The sequence below is a fragment of the Cyrtonyx montezumae genome, unplaced genomic scaffold, assembly GCF_038088225.1.
Source record: "Cyrtonyx montezumae isolate F1298 unplaced genomic scaffold, pur_monq_1.0 scaffold_8, whole genome shotgun sequence".
In the NCBI taxonomy this organism is placed as follows: Eukaryota; Metazoa; Chordata; class Aves; order Galliformes; family Odontophoridae; genus Cyrtonyx; species Cyrtonyx montezumae.
The window spans coordinates 23,096,822-23,111,941 of record NW_027072089.1 but is presented as its reverse complement, the minus strand read 5'-3'; the positions used below and the strand labels follow the sequence as shown (position 1 = coordinate 23,111,941).

Here is a 15,120-nt window from a genome sequence, read left to right as displayed (position 1 = left end):
TGTTGTTCGTGTAGATTCCCTTTGAATTTTTCAGTTTGATATATCTATCACAGCTGAATTACAAGACCTATTTTTTCTTTAACTTATACTGGAGTTAGTCTCTGAATTTTAAAAGAAACTTCAAGAGAAATCTGCTTAAGTTCCCATAGCATGTAGAATTTTGCTTTCCGGTATTTCAGCCATGGGAATTACTTCTAGTTCTTACACCAATTGAGATTACTGTCATAGCTTTTAATACAAATAATGTCTTATAACTAACACGTTGTCACTTTAGATTGCCAGTATCCAAACCTGTACTGATAAGTCAGCATACAGTAAAACAGAGATGAAAGAGCTGAGACCAAGAGAGTAACAAAAGGAAATATCAACATCTGGAATGTGATACAAGGGATCCCTTTTCAACCATTGTGCAAAAGTGTGTTTAATGTAAAAATTACAGCTATCAGAACAATGTGTTCATATTTGTTAGCACTGAGATAATCTACCTATGTTACAGCTGTAGGGAAAGATAGTTATTAACACTGCTGACAGTTTTATTTGTAGACCAAACAGGAAATATTCCAGCACAATAAAACTGTTATGTGTTCAGATATGTAATATGAAGGTAAGAGTGACATTAATGACATTAATTCATCTGCTGCCAAAAACCTTGGGAAATCACATTTGCTTTGTCATCCTGAAATACATTTTTGTAAAATGGCTGAATAGAAGGTACCACATATTGAAAGTGAAGAATTCTCACCTCAGTTAGCTCCTCCTACTTGTAAGGTAGAGCTGTCTTATAAGGAAACTCTGACTCATTCAAATTTTCATTTACTTACAAGAAGAAGAGATTAATATTGCTATACTTTTAAGAGAGTATCTGTCTCATATCTGTTTTTCTAGCCAGTGATGTACATCTCATACACTGAGAAACTCTCAGTCAGTGCAGCTTCTGCACATGCTGTTTCAGGTTACATGTCATCTCTGGTTCTGTGTTCTTCTATGTGCATCTTAGGTTTTCAAAAGCACTGTACAGTAGAAGTGCTTTCCAGTCCTTTCTGTCTGCACCTGTATTTACTTATACTCCAAGACAGGTAATGCATCATGTCATCCCCAGCAGATACGTTCTAATCTTGGAAAAGGACAGTGAGAACTACAGCAGCACCCTGCAGCATCTTTCTAATTCACGCCTCCAATGCTGTCTGGAAGCAGGGTGAGAAAGAAGTGGGGGATGAGCCTCAGATTTGTCCTAAAATGGAGTCTGGAGCACGTACCTACACATAGCACAGATATAACCTGGCTGTTCCGTGTGCTGTCCAAGACAGCGAATGCAAAAATATTATTCTGTGCTTCACTGCCTGGAACAAAAAGCCCTTGCCAGGCAAATTATCTTGAGAGAACCAAGTAAGTGCATTGGAGGGATCTGAGAAATAACAGCTAAGAGGAATAAAGGCTGGCATTTTAGCAGCCTTTTTTCCCCAGCAGAAACAGCAATTTGATAGTCAGTGAAATCACTCCGTGCGTGGGCTCGGATTCCTTGCAATGGGAGATAATGACCAGAAGTGGGAGGGCTCTGCAAATGTAGAATACCTGGTAGTACTGGGGTGCAGGAAGGGAACAGGAATGCTCTTCCCTAGATTACCCAGCTAACAGAAGACAGAAACTGTACAGTTCATGCTCCAATGCACTTAGCATTTACTTACTCACCTAATCTTGCCCCTTCCTTGTAGCAACGGACCCCTCAGTGTAGGCTGGTGACAAAACTCAGGGCAGAAGGTTCTTTTGGCCAAGATTTTCTCACCTACACACTCTGAGTCTTATCCTGCAACTTACTGTGCTCTTGCTAAAGACTAGCAAAGGTTGGGGAAAAACAGAAGCCACCAAACAGCAAATACAGATAGTGAGCGGGAGCAGGTCAGAAACAAAGTCATTGTCAATCTCATCAAGCAAACACAGCGTTAACTGAAAACACAATGCAAAAGCAGTGCCTAGTAAACTAATCCTGTAACTGAAGTCCCTTCCCTGAGCATACACTATTTAAATCTCTATGAGGGTATTTTATCACTTTCTTCTCCCTTTGTCTGCTCTCAGTAATCAGCATTAGCAACGGTCCAGTACACTTAGTGCAGTGTTAAGTGTGTATGTATATATACATGAGCTATTTTGGGCATAACAGGAACAAAAATTGTTCTGTGGTAATATCTTCTGTTTCAGGGCTGCAAGCTCTTGCTCACGTCAGTGCACTGTAACTACTGTGACTCCTAGCCTGGCTTTCTCTGGCTCAGCAATGGGCAGTGTCACACAGCACAGGGCCATGCTGTCTGTGCGTGACAGAAGCATTGATTTGTCCGCATTCAGTGAAGCATAAGACAAGAGTTCTCCACACTTAACCTGCCCTGTCTTCTCAATGCTATAAGCGTAGGAAAATTCACTAGTTCATGTGACAGAGTCTGAATTAGATGAGACAACAGTATTCCTTCTCTAACTCTTGATCGAGAACTATGAATTGGAAAGCTTTCACTTCCCCCGAAAATGAGATATATGCCAAGCTTTCGGTGTGGAGTTGTTTAAATATCTTCTTTTGTTCTTTCTTCCTTTTTTAACCCCAAGTCAACTACATTAAATTATGGGAACCTTTGCTTTATCTCCAGACCTTTTCTACTCTTACTTGAAACGAAAAGGCTGCATAGTGTTTTTGTGTGGTTCGAAATGAAGTTGTTTTGAAATCACAGTATATTTATTGGTTACCATCTCTGCATTTTACATTAAAACAAAGAATAAATGGTTTATTCTCATTATTACCAGGACTGTGTAGTGTGACAATTAGGCCATTTCTGCCTTTGCAAAAGAAATTATGGTATGTTTGCACATCTGAGGTTTTACTATAAATAATAGCTGCTACATTACATATTTTTAAATTTGGAAAAAATAAATAATAATAACCACCCCTCATTTGTAAAGTTTGTGTCTTCTTCACTGTCGATCACAGACCTGTAGGGGTTGGAAGGGACCTCCAGAGATCATGGAGTCCAACCCCCTGCCAAAGCAGCTCCCTAGCCCAGGTTGCACAGGTAGGAATCCAGGCGGGTCTGGAACGTCTCCAGAGAAGGAGACTCCACCACCTCTCTGTGCAGCTGTGCCACTGCTCCGTCACTGCGCTGGGAAGAAGTTCCCACACACATTTGTGCAGAACTTCCTGTGCCTCAGTTTGTGGCCATTTCCCCATATCCTATCACCACACAGTGCTGAGAAGAGTCCGGCCTCATCCCTTTGCCTCCCGCTCCTTAGATATTTACAGACGTGGATCATATACCCTCTGAGTCTCCTTTTCTCAAGGCTGAACAGACCCAGGTCTCTCAGCCTTTCCTCACAAGGGAGGTGTTCCATGCCCTTGATCATCTTTGTGGCCCTCTGCTGGACTCTCTCCAGGAGATCCCTGCCTTGTGACATGTTGATTTGCTGCAGATACCAGGCAGCGGGCCCTGTTTTCTACCAGGCCTGTTACTGGTGACAGGACATTTTGAACAAAACTGGAACTATTTCAAATGGGAATGTAGATTCTAGTGATTTTTTCAGGACACCTGCAGTATCTTGTCTGTTCAGCAGTATGTAAATGAGACCACTTCAGCGTTTTTTTAACGAGAATAAAATTAATGACTTTGGGGACAGTTCTCATGCTTTCCCTGTATAAGACTGTATGTACACAGCACTGCTTACAGGGATGAATGTTCTATTAACCTTATCATGGCTGGTAAAGAATCATAGAATGGTTTGGATTAGAAGGGACCTGTAAGATCACCTAGTTCCAACCTCCTGTTATAGGCAGGGACACCTCCCTCTGGAGCAGGCTGTCACAGTCCCATCCATGCTCAAATCTCAGAGAGGGCTCTCCATTCCAGAGGTGCTGCAGCTCCTTAATTATCACCGAAACAGAAATAAAGGGACAGTTAAACGTTAGAAAATGAAAAATGCAATTTAAGTATATATTTCTGAAGGGAAGGTCCCTGTGGTGATTGCATTTTCAAAGAAATACAGACACAGACCTCTGGAAAACCTATGTGCACTGTGTTGGCTCACCTGGGGATACTTGGGGTGCGGTGCCACGCAGCCTGCTCAGGGTAAGAGGCTCCAAGCTTGCAGAGCATCTCAGGAAGCACACAATAGCTTGCAAGTTGATATTCAATACAAGTTTTATTATTCATTTCTTCAAGGTGCGTTATGCTTTATCTCTCTGAAATGGTCAGAAGTTATGATGGGTATGTTATGAAGGCATCTCTTAAATAGGCAGAAATTACAAGTATTTAATGAGTTTGAGATTGGTATATACTACATATAGTAATATCAGTTACAGATTAAAAAATGAGGATGTCAAGAAAAGCATGACAGTCTTGTCACAAAAATAACTACGTATTACAAAGATTAAATTTTAGGGGTAAATTCTGTAAAAACAAATTATTTTCTATTTAGGTAATTGCATGTATTTATTTTTTTAAACATAGAAATGAACATACAGCTGGAGAGAGAGACGTGTGTGAGAGAGGTTACACAGAATAGCAGAGAAAGTTTAAAAATGCTGCTTCAGGAGTACTAGAAATTCATCCTGGTCCTACTGTGGAGGCTGCGTGCTGTGCCTGTAAGCCTGGACCTTGAGTCCTGTGTTCAGTTTTGGGCCTCACACTATAAGAAAGAGCATGCTCAGAGAAGGGCAGCAAGGCTGTGAGGGGTCTGGAGCACAAATCCTGTGAGGAGTGGCTGAGGGAGCTGGGACTGTTCAGTCCGGAAAAGAGGAGGCTCAGGGGGAGACCTTGTAGCACTCTACAACTTCATGGAAGGAGGTTGTGGAGAGGTGGGGTGCCAGCCCCTTCTCTCATGTAACTGGCAACAGGACTAGAGGGAACAGCCTTGAGTTGCACCAGGGGAGATTCAGGGTGGACGTCGGGATGACGTTTAGTTGGGAAATACTGGTGGTAGAAGGATGGCTGCACTGGATGATCTTGGAGGTTTTTTCCAACCTTGGTGATTCTGGCTGTTTAGGTCAAAGTCCTTCTTCCAAAAGCAGCCAGCACTGAATGCCTACAGCTGACTGTGAAAACAGGGGCAGTGATACAGGGATGCTTCCTCACAGACCAGGGGGCACAGAGATGAGCTGCTAGCTGCTCAGGCTAACAAGTAGCTGCACTGTTCTAAAACAAAAGCCTCTTTGTGATTAAAGCTGTAAGAAATCCAGTCTAGGTATCTTTCTCCTTGGCTCAGATAACCATAACAAAGTCTTGCAAATGACTCCAACTGGATTAAGTTCCTCTTCTTCTTGACCTTCAGCCTTTTGTTCCTCCATCTCCATGCAATCTGGCGCACAGCAACCGTGCAGGCAAAATCACAGGAAAAAAATCTGAACCAAAGAGGCAGCTCTGAAGTTATTTTCTAGCAGGGTCTCCTCCCCCCGTGATCTGCTGGCAGCACAGTCACAGCCACTCGCACTCCTCACAGTGCAACACTACTGGTGGAGCACGGGTACAGTGACAGACACAAGTGGGAAGCTGAACAAGGGGAGCACTTTAAGCTCGTGGCTACTTCGACAAATGTATTCTTCACTAGAAAGGAAAGAATCCTTGCTAATAAGACTGATACTGTGCGAGGGCATGAAGAGTGAGAAACAGACAAAAGGAATAATCAAATTACTCCATCCCCCAAAAAGCAGGTTAATGGAAACCGTGCAAAATCATCACTCGTTTCCTTATCTGCACAGTTTTCACGCAGAAGTCACACCATCAATTCCTCAGTAACTTTCAGTATCTCTGGAAAAGATGGTTTGTGAGCATTCAGTTCAGGCTTTACTGCTTTTTATTTAACTCCTGGCCTTATTTAAGGGGAAAATATTGCAGTGTTACAGCAATAACACAAGAAAGACCTTCACAGAGGAAAATACACAGCAAGGAAGGCAACACGAGTCCCACCTTCTGGAATTTGATTCGAGATCTCAGTGTCTTGATCAAAAGTGTTATATTTTCACGATGGTCTAATGAAAAAAATCCTCCAATTAATCTTCAGTGCATCTAGAAATTAATCTAAGAATCACTTCAAAACTTAAAGTCCAGAAGCTAACAAAAGTACCTCAGAATTGGTATCACAGGGAACAAGGGTATGACTTTTCCCTCCCCTGGTACAGCTAAGCACATCTATCCCATTCCTGAGAGGTGCTGTTCTGACTTCATGCCTACCTCAATAGAGTATTTTTTTTCCTTACTCTGAAAAAGTTTTGCCTGAAGCTCCCATCTAACCTAAATCTCCTTTGCAATCTATGTCACATCTTTTCGATATCTGCTTCTTATTCCCTGGCTATTTTTTGCAGCCTTTTCTTTATTTAAATGTGTCCCTGGCAGCCCTCTCAGCCTGCCCTGCAGGTCAAGCTTCGGATGCCTCAAGTTACCCATTTCAGTTTTCATACAGCGGTAATCAGTATCAGATTAGAGGGCGTGTTGCATTCAGTGCTTTATTTGCACCACATCTTAGAAGGTGTTCACGTTGCTCTAACGTGACAAGTCAGTTCTGCTGCTGCTCGCCTATTTATTCTTCAAGTCCACACTGTTAAGTTACAGGGATTTTCCAACAGTTTTTAGTCAGCAGCGCTCTGTCTGCTTAAATCTCTTCAGTGAGGAGGGGAGGAGATTTAGAAAGGAAAAAGATAAAGCCTGAAAGCACAGAAGTGCTTCAGCCTGAGATCGGGCAATTCCTGCCCTCCCACCCAACACAGTACATCAAGGAGAAGACCATTAACAGCCAACAAAACCTAGTGACTAAAAAGATAACAATAACAAGCCTTGAAATTCTTCCAGTAGTCAGTATGCACAGGTTTTGTTTTTTTTTTTGTTTGTTTTAATTTAAACTGAGTGAAAGTTTAACAGGCAGAAACGTTGCCTGGCACAGAACACAAGGGCTTTCTGCAAACAAACCTGCTTCACAAGTCAAAAAACATATTCCAGCTCTTGGTAGACTTTCTTCATGCTCTGTATTAACTTCCTTACATGTTTAAAATACCACAGTTTTTCCTTAAGCTTTCATTAATTACTTCATTAGTCAGCCTTTATTTTTTTCCCCTCCCTTAAGATACAAAAGCAGCGGGTGATTTTCAGTACAGCCCCAGCTGTCTCTATCAGGATGTACAAAGCAGGCATTATTTTGCAATACCTTCAAATCCAAGACAGCTAGAAAAAGTATAAGATCCAAAGGACTACAGTGACAACGATCACCATGTAGGGATATTAACAGCGTTTAGAAAACAGACAGCATTACCATATTCCCCTCTGTAAGTCATTCACTAAACAATCCCAGCAGTGGTCCAATGCTCTGTATTTATTCTCTCTGAATTCTTCCCACAACGTCAGAAAAATTGTTCTGTTATGTTATCCATTGGGCAAAAAAGGCAGAGCTCACCTCTGCTGTGCAGTATCTGGGTTGTTTCTACATCGTATTAATGAATTCTTCCATTTCTCTATTCTTATTTATACATTAAGAAACAGAACAGATTAAGTTCGAATAATAATCTTTATTTCTTTATTAGTTTATTTGTAAAAGGTACACTGTAATCCTGAGCTACTGCTTTATACATTTAGCATCATACAAAGACAGATCATTTACAGTTTGATCATTTACATTTATTGTGCTCCAAAATCCTTATCTCGATATCATTTTGTCCTAGGAGGAACATAGACAATTTAAATTACATGTATCCCTGAAACATCCACATTAATTTACCCATCCAACCCCATTACCTAAATCACTACAGTCTAAATCACTCAGGACATTCCTTCTGAATTTAGCAAAAACTTGTTTAAAACTATAAAGACGGGCAGTGCAAGAACTGGTCCCTCAATCCTTTGTGAACACATCAGAAGAAACTTTCTGTTTCCGTATTCTCCTATTACATCAGTGCTCAGTTGACCAGATGTACTCCGATGGAATGATCCAAGTTCACCCATTCTCTTACTACAGCAGTTAATATGAATTTACACGTGAATTTACAGTGTCTCCCTTTGCAATGACCAGTGCTCAGCTTTCCCAAACAGGAAAAATCTGACACGATCAAAGGAAAGTACGAGGCAACCCATCACCACCTCACAGTCACCTACAGGACTGAAGTATTTCTAAACAAGCCATATGAAATGCTTCCCTTAGACCCTGTAAAGGAACTTGCACAAATAACCGGAGTAAAGTTCCATAATCCGAGCATGGCTTTTAGAATTTGCCAGTTAAAAACTAAACAAAAAACACCCGAGCCCCAGGACCCATGAGAAAACGCCTTTATCCTAACCAAAACCCAATCCTAAGTGGAAATTTATTTAAACTACCAAAATAGCATCTCTTTACCTGAAAATCTCAAAGCATACAGTGTTTACAAATGTCTCTATCAACAGTGTCAGTCTTTTGAAGTACACTTGTAACTTTCGTTTCCTCATTAAGGTCACTATGATCTTAGGCAAAAATACAGTAAGCAGTTCAAGCAAAATGCTTATTGCTTAGGTTTTAAAGCAAGCCACTTTGAACGTAATTTTAGTTAAAATGTTAAAGTACAAATGTGAAGCTACTGTAGAAACACTTATAAACACTCTTGCTTTTGAATTCTTACCAATCATCTAGAAAAATGGCAAACAAATTTGAACATAAAGAAGGAAATGTAAAACTTAATACTGTCTGTTGAAATAAAATTCAACGCCTATCGAGACAGAGTTATGAACATGTAAACACAGCTTTAGTATTCAGAGCTAGGGAATCTAGCAGCAAAACAAACTATTTGCATATTATGTAGTGCAATGAATGTTTGTTCTTAGAGACCTCCAGTCGTAGAACTACTTTGAACAGAATGGAATCCTTACAGGAAAGGTTTTAAAAGTGTCCAAGATGGAATATCCAGAATTAATAGATGCTCACCTGCTATAACTTAACAATTTCTCTATGCAAAACTGTGCTCTGGATAACTGACTTTTATAGCTCCCCAGTAGCAGGCTCGAATGAGGCAGATTAAACCTAAGAGATAAGCAATAGCCCAAGAAACATAGGTGGCATGAAATCGCCTGGCAAAATCCTGTGTCCCAACCTGAAAAAAGAAGAGAAGCATCGTCAAACACAGTGATACCTGCTCTCCAAGGCAGAAGAAGCAGCCACATGAAGTATTTCAGCACATTTTTCACTCTGTTAAGAATCGACCAAATATTTTATTAGTTCAGTACACAACCTTAAGATTGGAACACAATCATGATCTTCAGAAGTACATCAGGTCTCAAGTGCAACTTTTTGATCAAAGCTGGGTTCTCTCTCAGATCAGAGCAAGTCACTCAGGGTTTTAGCTCAGTTGGGCTCCAAAAGCCTTCAAGGATGTAGACTGCATAAGCTTCTCAAGCATGCCTCAACATTCAACATTTCGGTCATTTTTCAATCCAGTAGAAAATTTAGGAAAAAATCTCTTTTATTTCTAGTTGTCCCTAGTTTTGTTTGGAAAAAAAACTGGAAAACCCTTCAAAACTTATTTAAGCTCACATGCAAGTGATTTGGGCTGCAACACAAGTTAAAGATATTGCAAGGATCACATGCATTCTACTGCTATTTCCCAATAAATAACATCTGTGATTGTGGGGTAAAATGTTGGCTCCAAGTATCACTACTAGATAGTTCAGTATAAAGCCCACAAGATACTTTTAAGAATCATACAATAGAAATGCGAGTCTCAGTTTGTAATAGCTCATTATTTGGTTTTACTCCTTAGAAAGTGTATGGGAACACTTCCTGTGTGGGAGGTGTTGAATCACGGCCTGAACCACTGATGGATCACCTGAGGTGAGCACTGAGTCAGCCACAGCAGCACAGGTGAAGGCAATGCACTGTGTGACCAGAAGGGGTGGAGTCTGGCTCCACCTCTCCCAGGCCCCATTTAAGGGCTGACCACCATTGGGGAAGGATCTCTTGTTGGAGATCCCTCCCCTGTGGAGTTTTGGGCAAGCCCTGACCTTCTTTACTTACTGGTTCTCTATACCACCCAGATAAGCCAAGCAAAATATACCATCCCCCTCCATTATTTCATGTGGATACTATTCTTTATTAAGAGCAAGATGTCCCAATATTTCTAAATTCAAATTTTCACAGGAAAGCAAGAGTCAAATATAACATCAGGAAATGGAAAATCTCACCATGCCTGAAGATCTTTAAGGAAATCTCATTTGTCTAGCTAACTCAGAATTACATCCATGGTTTGATGTAATTATATGCAAAAACTGTATGTAAAAATATATCGAGTTGACAAAAAAAAATGCACAAATTTAAGAGATTTTGCTCAGAAGCTGGGGAGAAAAGAGCTGGTCAGTCAAGGGAGCTCCTTTGTACATGCACAGCCCCAAACACCGCTCTGTAAATACAAAACAGCACATCACTCACAGTTAATCCAACTCCAATGAAGATGCAAATCATTCCAATTGTAATATATGCACAGCAGCGTCTCCGAGGCAATGCGCTCCCAACAGAAGAACTGTCAGAAAATAAAAGGGGCTCTGAATTCAAAGAAGAGAATCACACAGAAAGCAGCTGGTCTGGCATAATCAGGAAAAAATGGCAATATATATACATCAATCTGAGCTTATGAAATTAAAAGGAAAGTTTACAGTAGTGCTAAGAGTGAAAAACAAGAGTCCATGTCTGTATGAAGGGACGCTGTAGGTAGACATGAACACACACAAAGCAATAACACGGCATCTCAAAGTACTTGCAGCAAAGAGAAGAGTGACACACCTGTGGCTTAGCTGTATCTATATCCTGTTTCCACAGTGGACCCACACAAATATCCTGAGCAGCCTTTGGATTGCAAAAATAAAGTTTGCTTTGAAGCTTCAGTGTAGACTGTAAGACACCCTTTAGTCTTTTAAGGCATCAATACACGTCTTTAATACATTCATTACATCTAAGTAACTGAAAATCAGTTCTGCTGCCCCTCAGCATCTTAATGGTAATGACATGCACAATCCATTTGGTGGAACAGTTCAACTCAATACCGTCAGCACTACCCCATTTCTTGAAGTCTAAAAGCAAAAGCAAAACCTGAAGTTCTTAGACATTTAAATCAGTTCTACTAACTGTGGAAATGTGTCACGTCTTTTGCTTTCCAGTTTTCTTTCAGAGCTCTACTGCAAACCAAATTAGCTGCACGAATCACTGCTGGCAAGCAAAGTAAGTAAATCCCTTGGAAGTTCTGTCACTCATCATCTAGACTACAAACTCCTAGACAGACAGCTTTGTCTCTGCGTGCTGCATTACACAAACTATTAGAGCTGCAGCAAAAAGGAACATAAAATGCTAACAGAACATTACATTCTTCACTACAGGTTAGAACATTCTGGCTGAAAGCTCAGAATTATTTAGCAAGTATATCTCAAGCCAAGAAACTCCAATCACGTACAGCTACGTGAATGAGGAATATTGTTTGATTCTATTGAACGCAGAGAATTAAGAGGACCGGAGTGGTAGGTGTTATTTCCTAAATCTTAAGGGTAATTCTGAAGCACCCTGCAGCACGCTATCATCATTAAAGTACTTCCTCCCACACCAGGAGATCAACATGCCTTTGGAAACTCTTATAGTTCAAAGCTAGAAAAGAAAGTAAGTTTCATCTCATGATGGTTGAACATCTTTGAGATAACCATACATCAGAATAAAGCACTCCTGAACTGAAGTAGTACATCCATCATGTGACTGACCAAATTTCTGGCTCAGTTGCTTAGCCACATAGCAAGGCCTCATATGCTTTGCATGTGACTGAAATTCCTTATGCATTCATCTTAGGACGCCTTCAAATGGATTCGCTTAAGCAGCTTTACTCCAGCACTATTTCTTTATACAAGGAATTTCTAAAAGGCTCCATGAAAAAAAAATATGAAAAAGTAGTCCTTAAGCTAATATCCACAAACTGAGCTTCACCTTGCAAGGCAAGTGAAAATGTTGCAACGTGGATTTCCAATTGGGGAAAATAGTGATATCCCGTCACCAGAGATCACCTAACTAACACACAATGGTGAAGATACACACATACACAAAAAAACAACAAACATTCCCCCCAAAACCCCTTAAATAAGCCTACAGTCAGAGGAATAACGAGTTGTCCAATTCCAAATTACTCACGGAAAACAAGCAAACATTGTGCAAATGGGGAACACTTGAAAGACAGACTCCAAATGCAGACACTCCAAAGGTTACATCAGTGAGCACTGAGCTTGACCTTAGGTTTCTTCCTCTTGCAAAACTCCCCAGTTATATGCTAAGAAAGTTAATTCTAGCATGACACCAGATACCTTAAAGCAAGTGCTGACTAGCTGAGAAGCTGGTGGAACTGCTGTGTTTAGTACACCTGAAATATGCATGATATTTACTGCACTGCATGTGTCATAGTGTAAGTTCATTTTGGAAAAGTAATCTTCCCTTTCAAAGCTGTCTGACATGTGGCCTTGTTTTTGTAATCATAATAGTGATGGTGCCATCTTATTTTTCCCATCTGTATTCCTCTCAAGCTGTGTCCCATTAAGAAAGGAGAAATCATCTCAAATGCTGTTTAGAAAAAAAAAAAGTCTTCATTCAATTTTATCTGTCTTTTCCTTTCTACAGAAAGCAAAGCTGAAATAAAAGCATTAGGTTTCTATGGCCACATAACAGCTCTGGGTATATTTAGCAATTCCAGTAAAGCAGATTTTATTTTTCATTTTTTCAGTGACATTTGTCGCTAGGTCACTCAAAGAGTGATTTGGGCCCTCTACTAACCACATATCACACACATACATGGTCTAATTTTAATAAAGAAAGCTGAAACCATATCCCCAGACTTATACACTGCACTAGGTCTGACAATTTCATTCAGAAGAATTAGAACCGGGGTCAAAAGAGCATTGTGCAGTAGCAGCAGCAGCTGTTCCTGTTGTGTGACTAATGAGGGTAAAGTCACTACAAAGCCATCCCGAAGGCAGTGAGGAGTCCATCCTTTTCCTGAGTTCATACTATGGAAGCAAAGGTACCTGCAGACCTTTAGGCAGTGGTAGCAGATATTTGAGACATCAAAGCCAATTCAACATCACATACTAATAAAGGGAAGCGACAAGGGACAGAGGCTGTTAAAAGGAGTGGCACAGGAAAGAATGCAGGGCCTGTCTTATGCTCCAAATAATAGGATTTATTGCTATGATTTCAGATGTACTTTTAGCAGCTTTTTAAAAAGAAAATCAAAGCCAGTATTTTGAAGAAGTACTGCTGAAATTAGAGGCCACAGAATGACAGAATTCCTCTGTCTCTTTCTCTTATAGGTTCTGCAGGCTTCATTGGGCAGAAATGTTAAGTTCCTCAGTGTTCCAACAATTCTGGGGAGGAAAGATGGGACAACAGACTGACAAACAACAGGTATTCAGTATACTGAATCACATGGGAATGCTAGAACAGTGAAAGAAGCAGTATTATCCATGTTCTCATGTCATCCTCAATACTAGAGAGGAGAGCATATTGCTACAGTTTCCTTATTAACTGCATCTGTTTTCCTGATTGTGAGACAGAGCCATTTCACCGTCACTGAACTATGTTTTGTTAATGACTTCCTTGTGTCATGAATCTCAAAACCCCCTGTAATTTTTACAAGGCGTTCCTGGTGTTACAATCTGGTTTGCAACAACCAGGCAGGTACTCACAAACAAGCTGTCTGCAAAGCTTCACTGTGCTTCTAAAGTCCGTGGTAAAAAAGTCAGGCAAACTTTCAAGTTGTCTTCTTGAGAAACCTGCAGTGACTTGAAGTGCCCTTTGCCTCAGTCTACACTATCCTTTAAGTGACTGTCAACAGCAGATACAACAGAATGAGAGAATGCTTTTGCATCTAACTGGTCAGCTGCTAATGAAGTAAGCTTTTCACTAGTTGGCAAAATACAGCACCCCACGTTCCCTTCTGTCTACTTGGCTACGCATACAGTGACCTCTGACACAGGGCTAAAAGAAAAAAAGAAGGTCATGGCAGTTGTTTACTCCATTCCCACGACTTCTAAGTTTTGCCTCACCTACATTACACCCCAAATCCATTCACTAAAAAGGTTTATGCTGGTTGAACTGCAGAACTCCCATCCATTACATCACAGGGGCAGGAAGACACCAAGCAACTCTTTCATATTTACCATATTTCATCACTTGAATCCTCAGCCCATGGGTAGAGAACGAATATTTGTTATAAGTGTTTTGTACTGTGCAACTCAGTTGCTATTTAAGCTGTAACTTTCACAGGCTGCACTCCATTCTTATTACACACTTTGAAGACAAAATGCAGACTAAAATGAAGAATAAATGTTTTGGTTTTTTTTAAATACAAGTAACAGAAACCAACAGAAGACAGAACAAAAGATAACATGGTATAACTTTTGGGCTGATTCTTTTGGGAAGTTTTCATTGTAGTATCCCACTCCCATCCAAAGGGGAAAACAGCAAATCTTTCCATCCTTAAAGTCAAGAATGATGACCTGATGTCAGCTACTGAGGGTTAAGTGATAGGAATATAAAACATGAACTGCAACTACTTTAAAACCAACCACCACAAAACACTAACTCTTCCCATCAGCACCTAAAAGGAAAAAACTGAATGCAACTGCAAGCAGTGAAAACAAACAAAAAAACCCAAGCAAAACAAAAACTCATCAAGATCCTGATATTATCTGACCTAACGTAACTAGAACAGATCCACCATTCTGTACCCAACTGCTTACAGTCCTGAGGATAGACACACCACTAAGCTGGCTTATCTGTCAAACACTCAGGCAAAAGGTTTCTGGCATTTCTGAAGACCAGGCTATGCCAACAGCTAAAGTACATTTATTCTAAGCCTTCTGATTCCTAAGGGACCTGTTAGTTTTCCCACAGCATGCAGTACAGCTGCAGTTCTCTGTTCCCAGTAGTAAAAGCATATGCTCCTTTAAATGGAAGTGGCATTTGCCTACCAAAGGAAGGCAAGTTTGTTCTGCCAATTTATTTACACACTAAGTCTCTGAAGCAGTATTTTTAAGTCGTATTTCACACCCTGTGATTGACATTCTATCCAAATCTGAAGCATACTGGTACCATTACTTTTAAATTTAGATTATTTCAATG

At 40.4% G+C, this 15,120-nt stretch overlaps 1 protein-coding gene across 3 annotated transcripts in view; it reads right to left on the bottom strand.

The window, feature by feature from the left end:
• The window catches only part of PIP4P2 (phosphatidylinositol-4,5-bisphosphate 4-phosphatase 2), a 47,141-nt gene that overhangs the window by 16,768 nt on the left and 15,253 nt on the right, over window positions 1–15,120 (bottom strand). For 2 of the 3 annotated variants that reach the window (XM_065753235.1, XM_065753234.1), the window contains exons 6-7: window positions 10,405–10,495; window positions 7,392–9,073 (exon numbers count right to left, since the gene is read on the bottom strand). The exons of the other annotated variant lie outside the window; for it this stretch is intronic. In XM_065753235.1, the coding sequence (XP_065609307.1) occupies window positions 8,930–9,073; window positions 10,405–10,495 (235 nt within the window). In that variant the 3' untranslated portion in view covers window positions 7,392–8,929. Of the gene's footprint in view, window positions 1–7,391; window positions 9,074–10,404; window positions 10,496–15,120 lie in introns of those variants that run through there. 3 annotated transcript variants of the gene reach the window in all.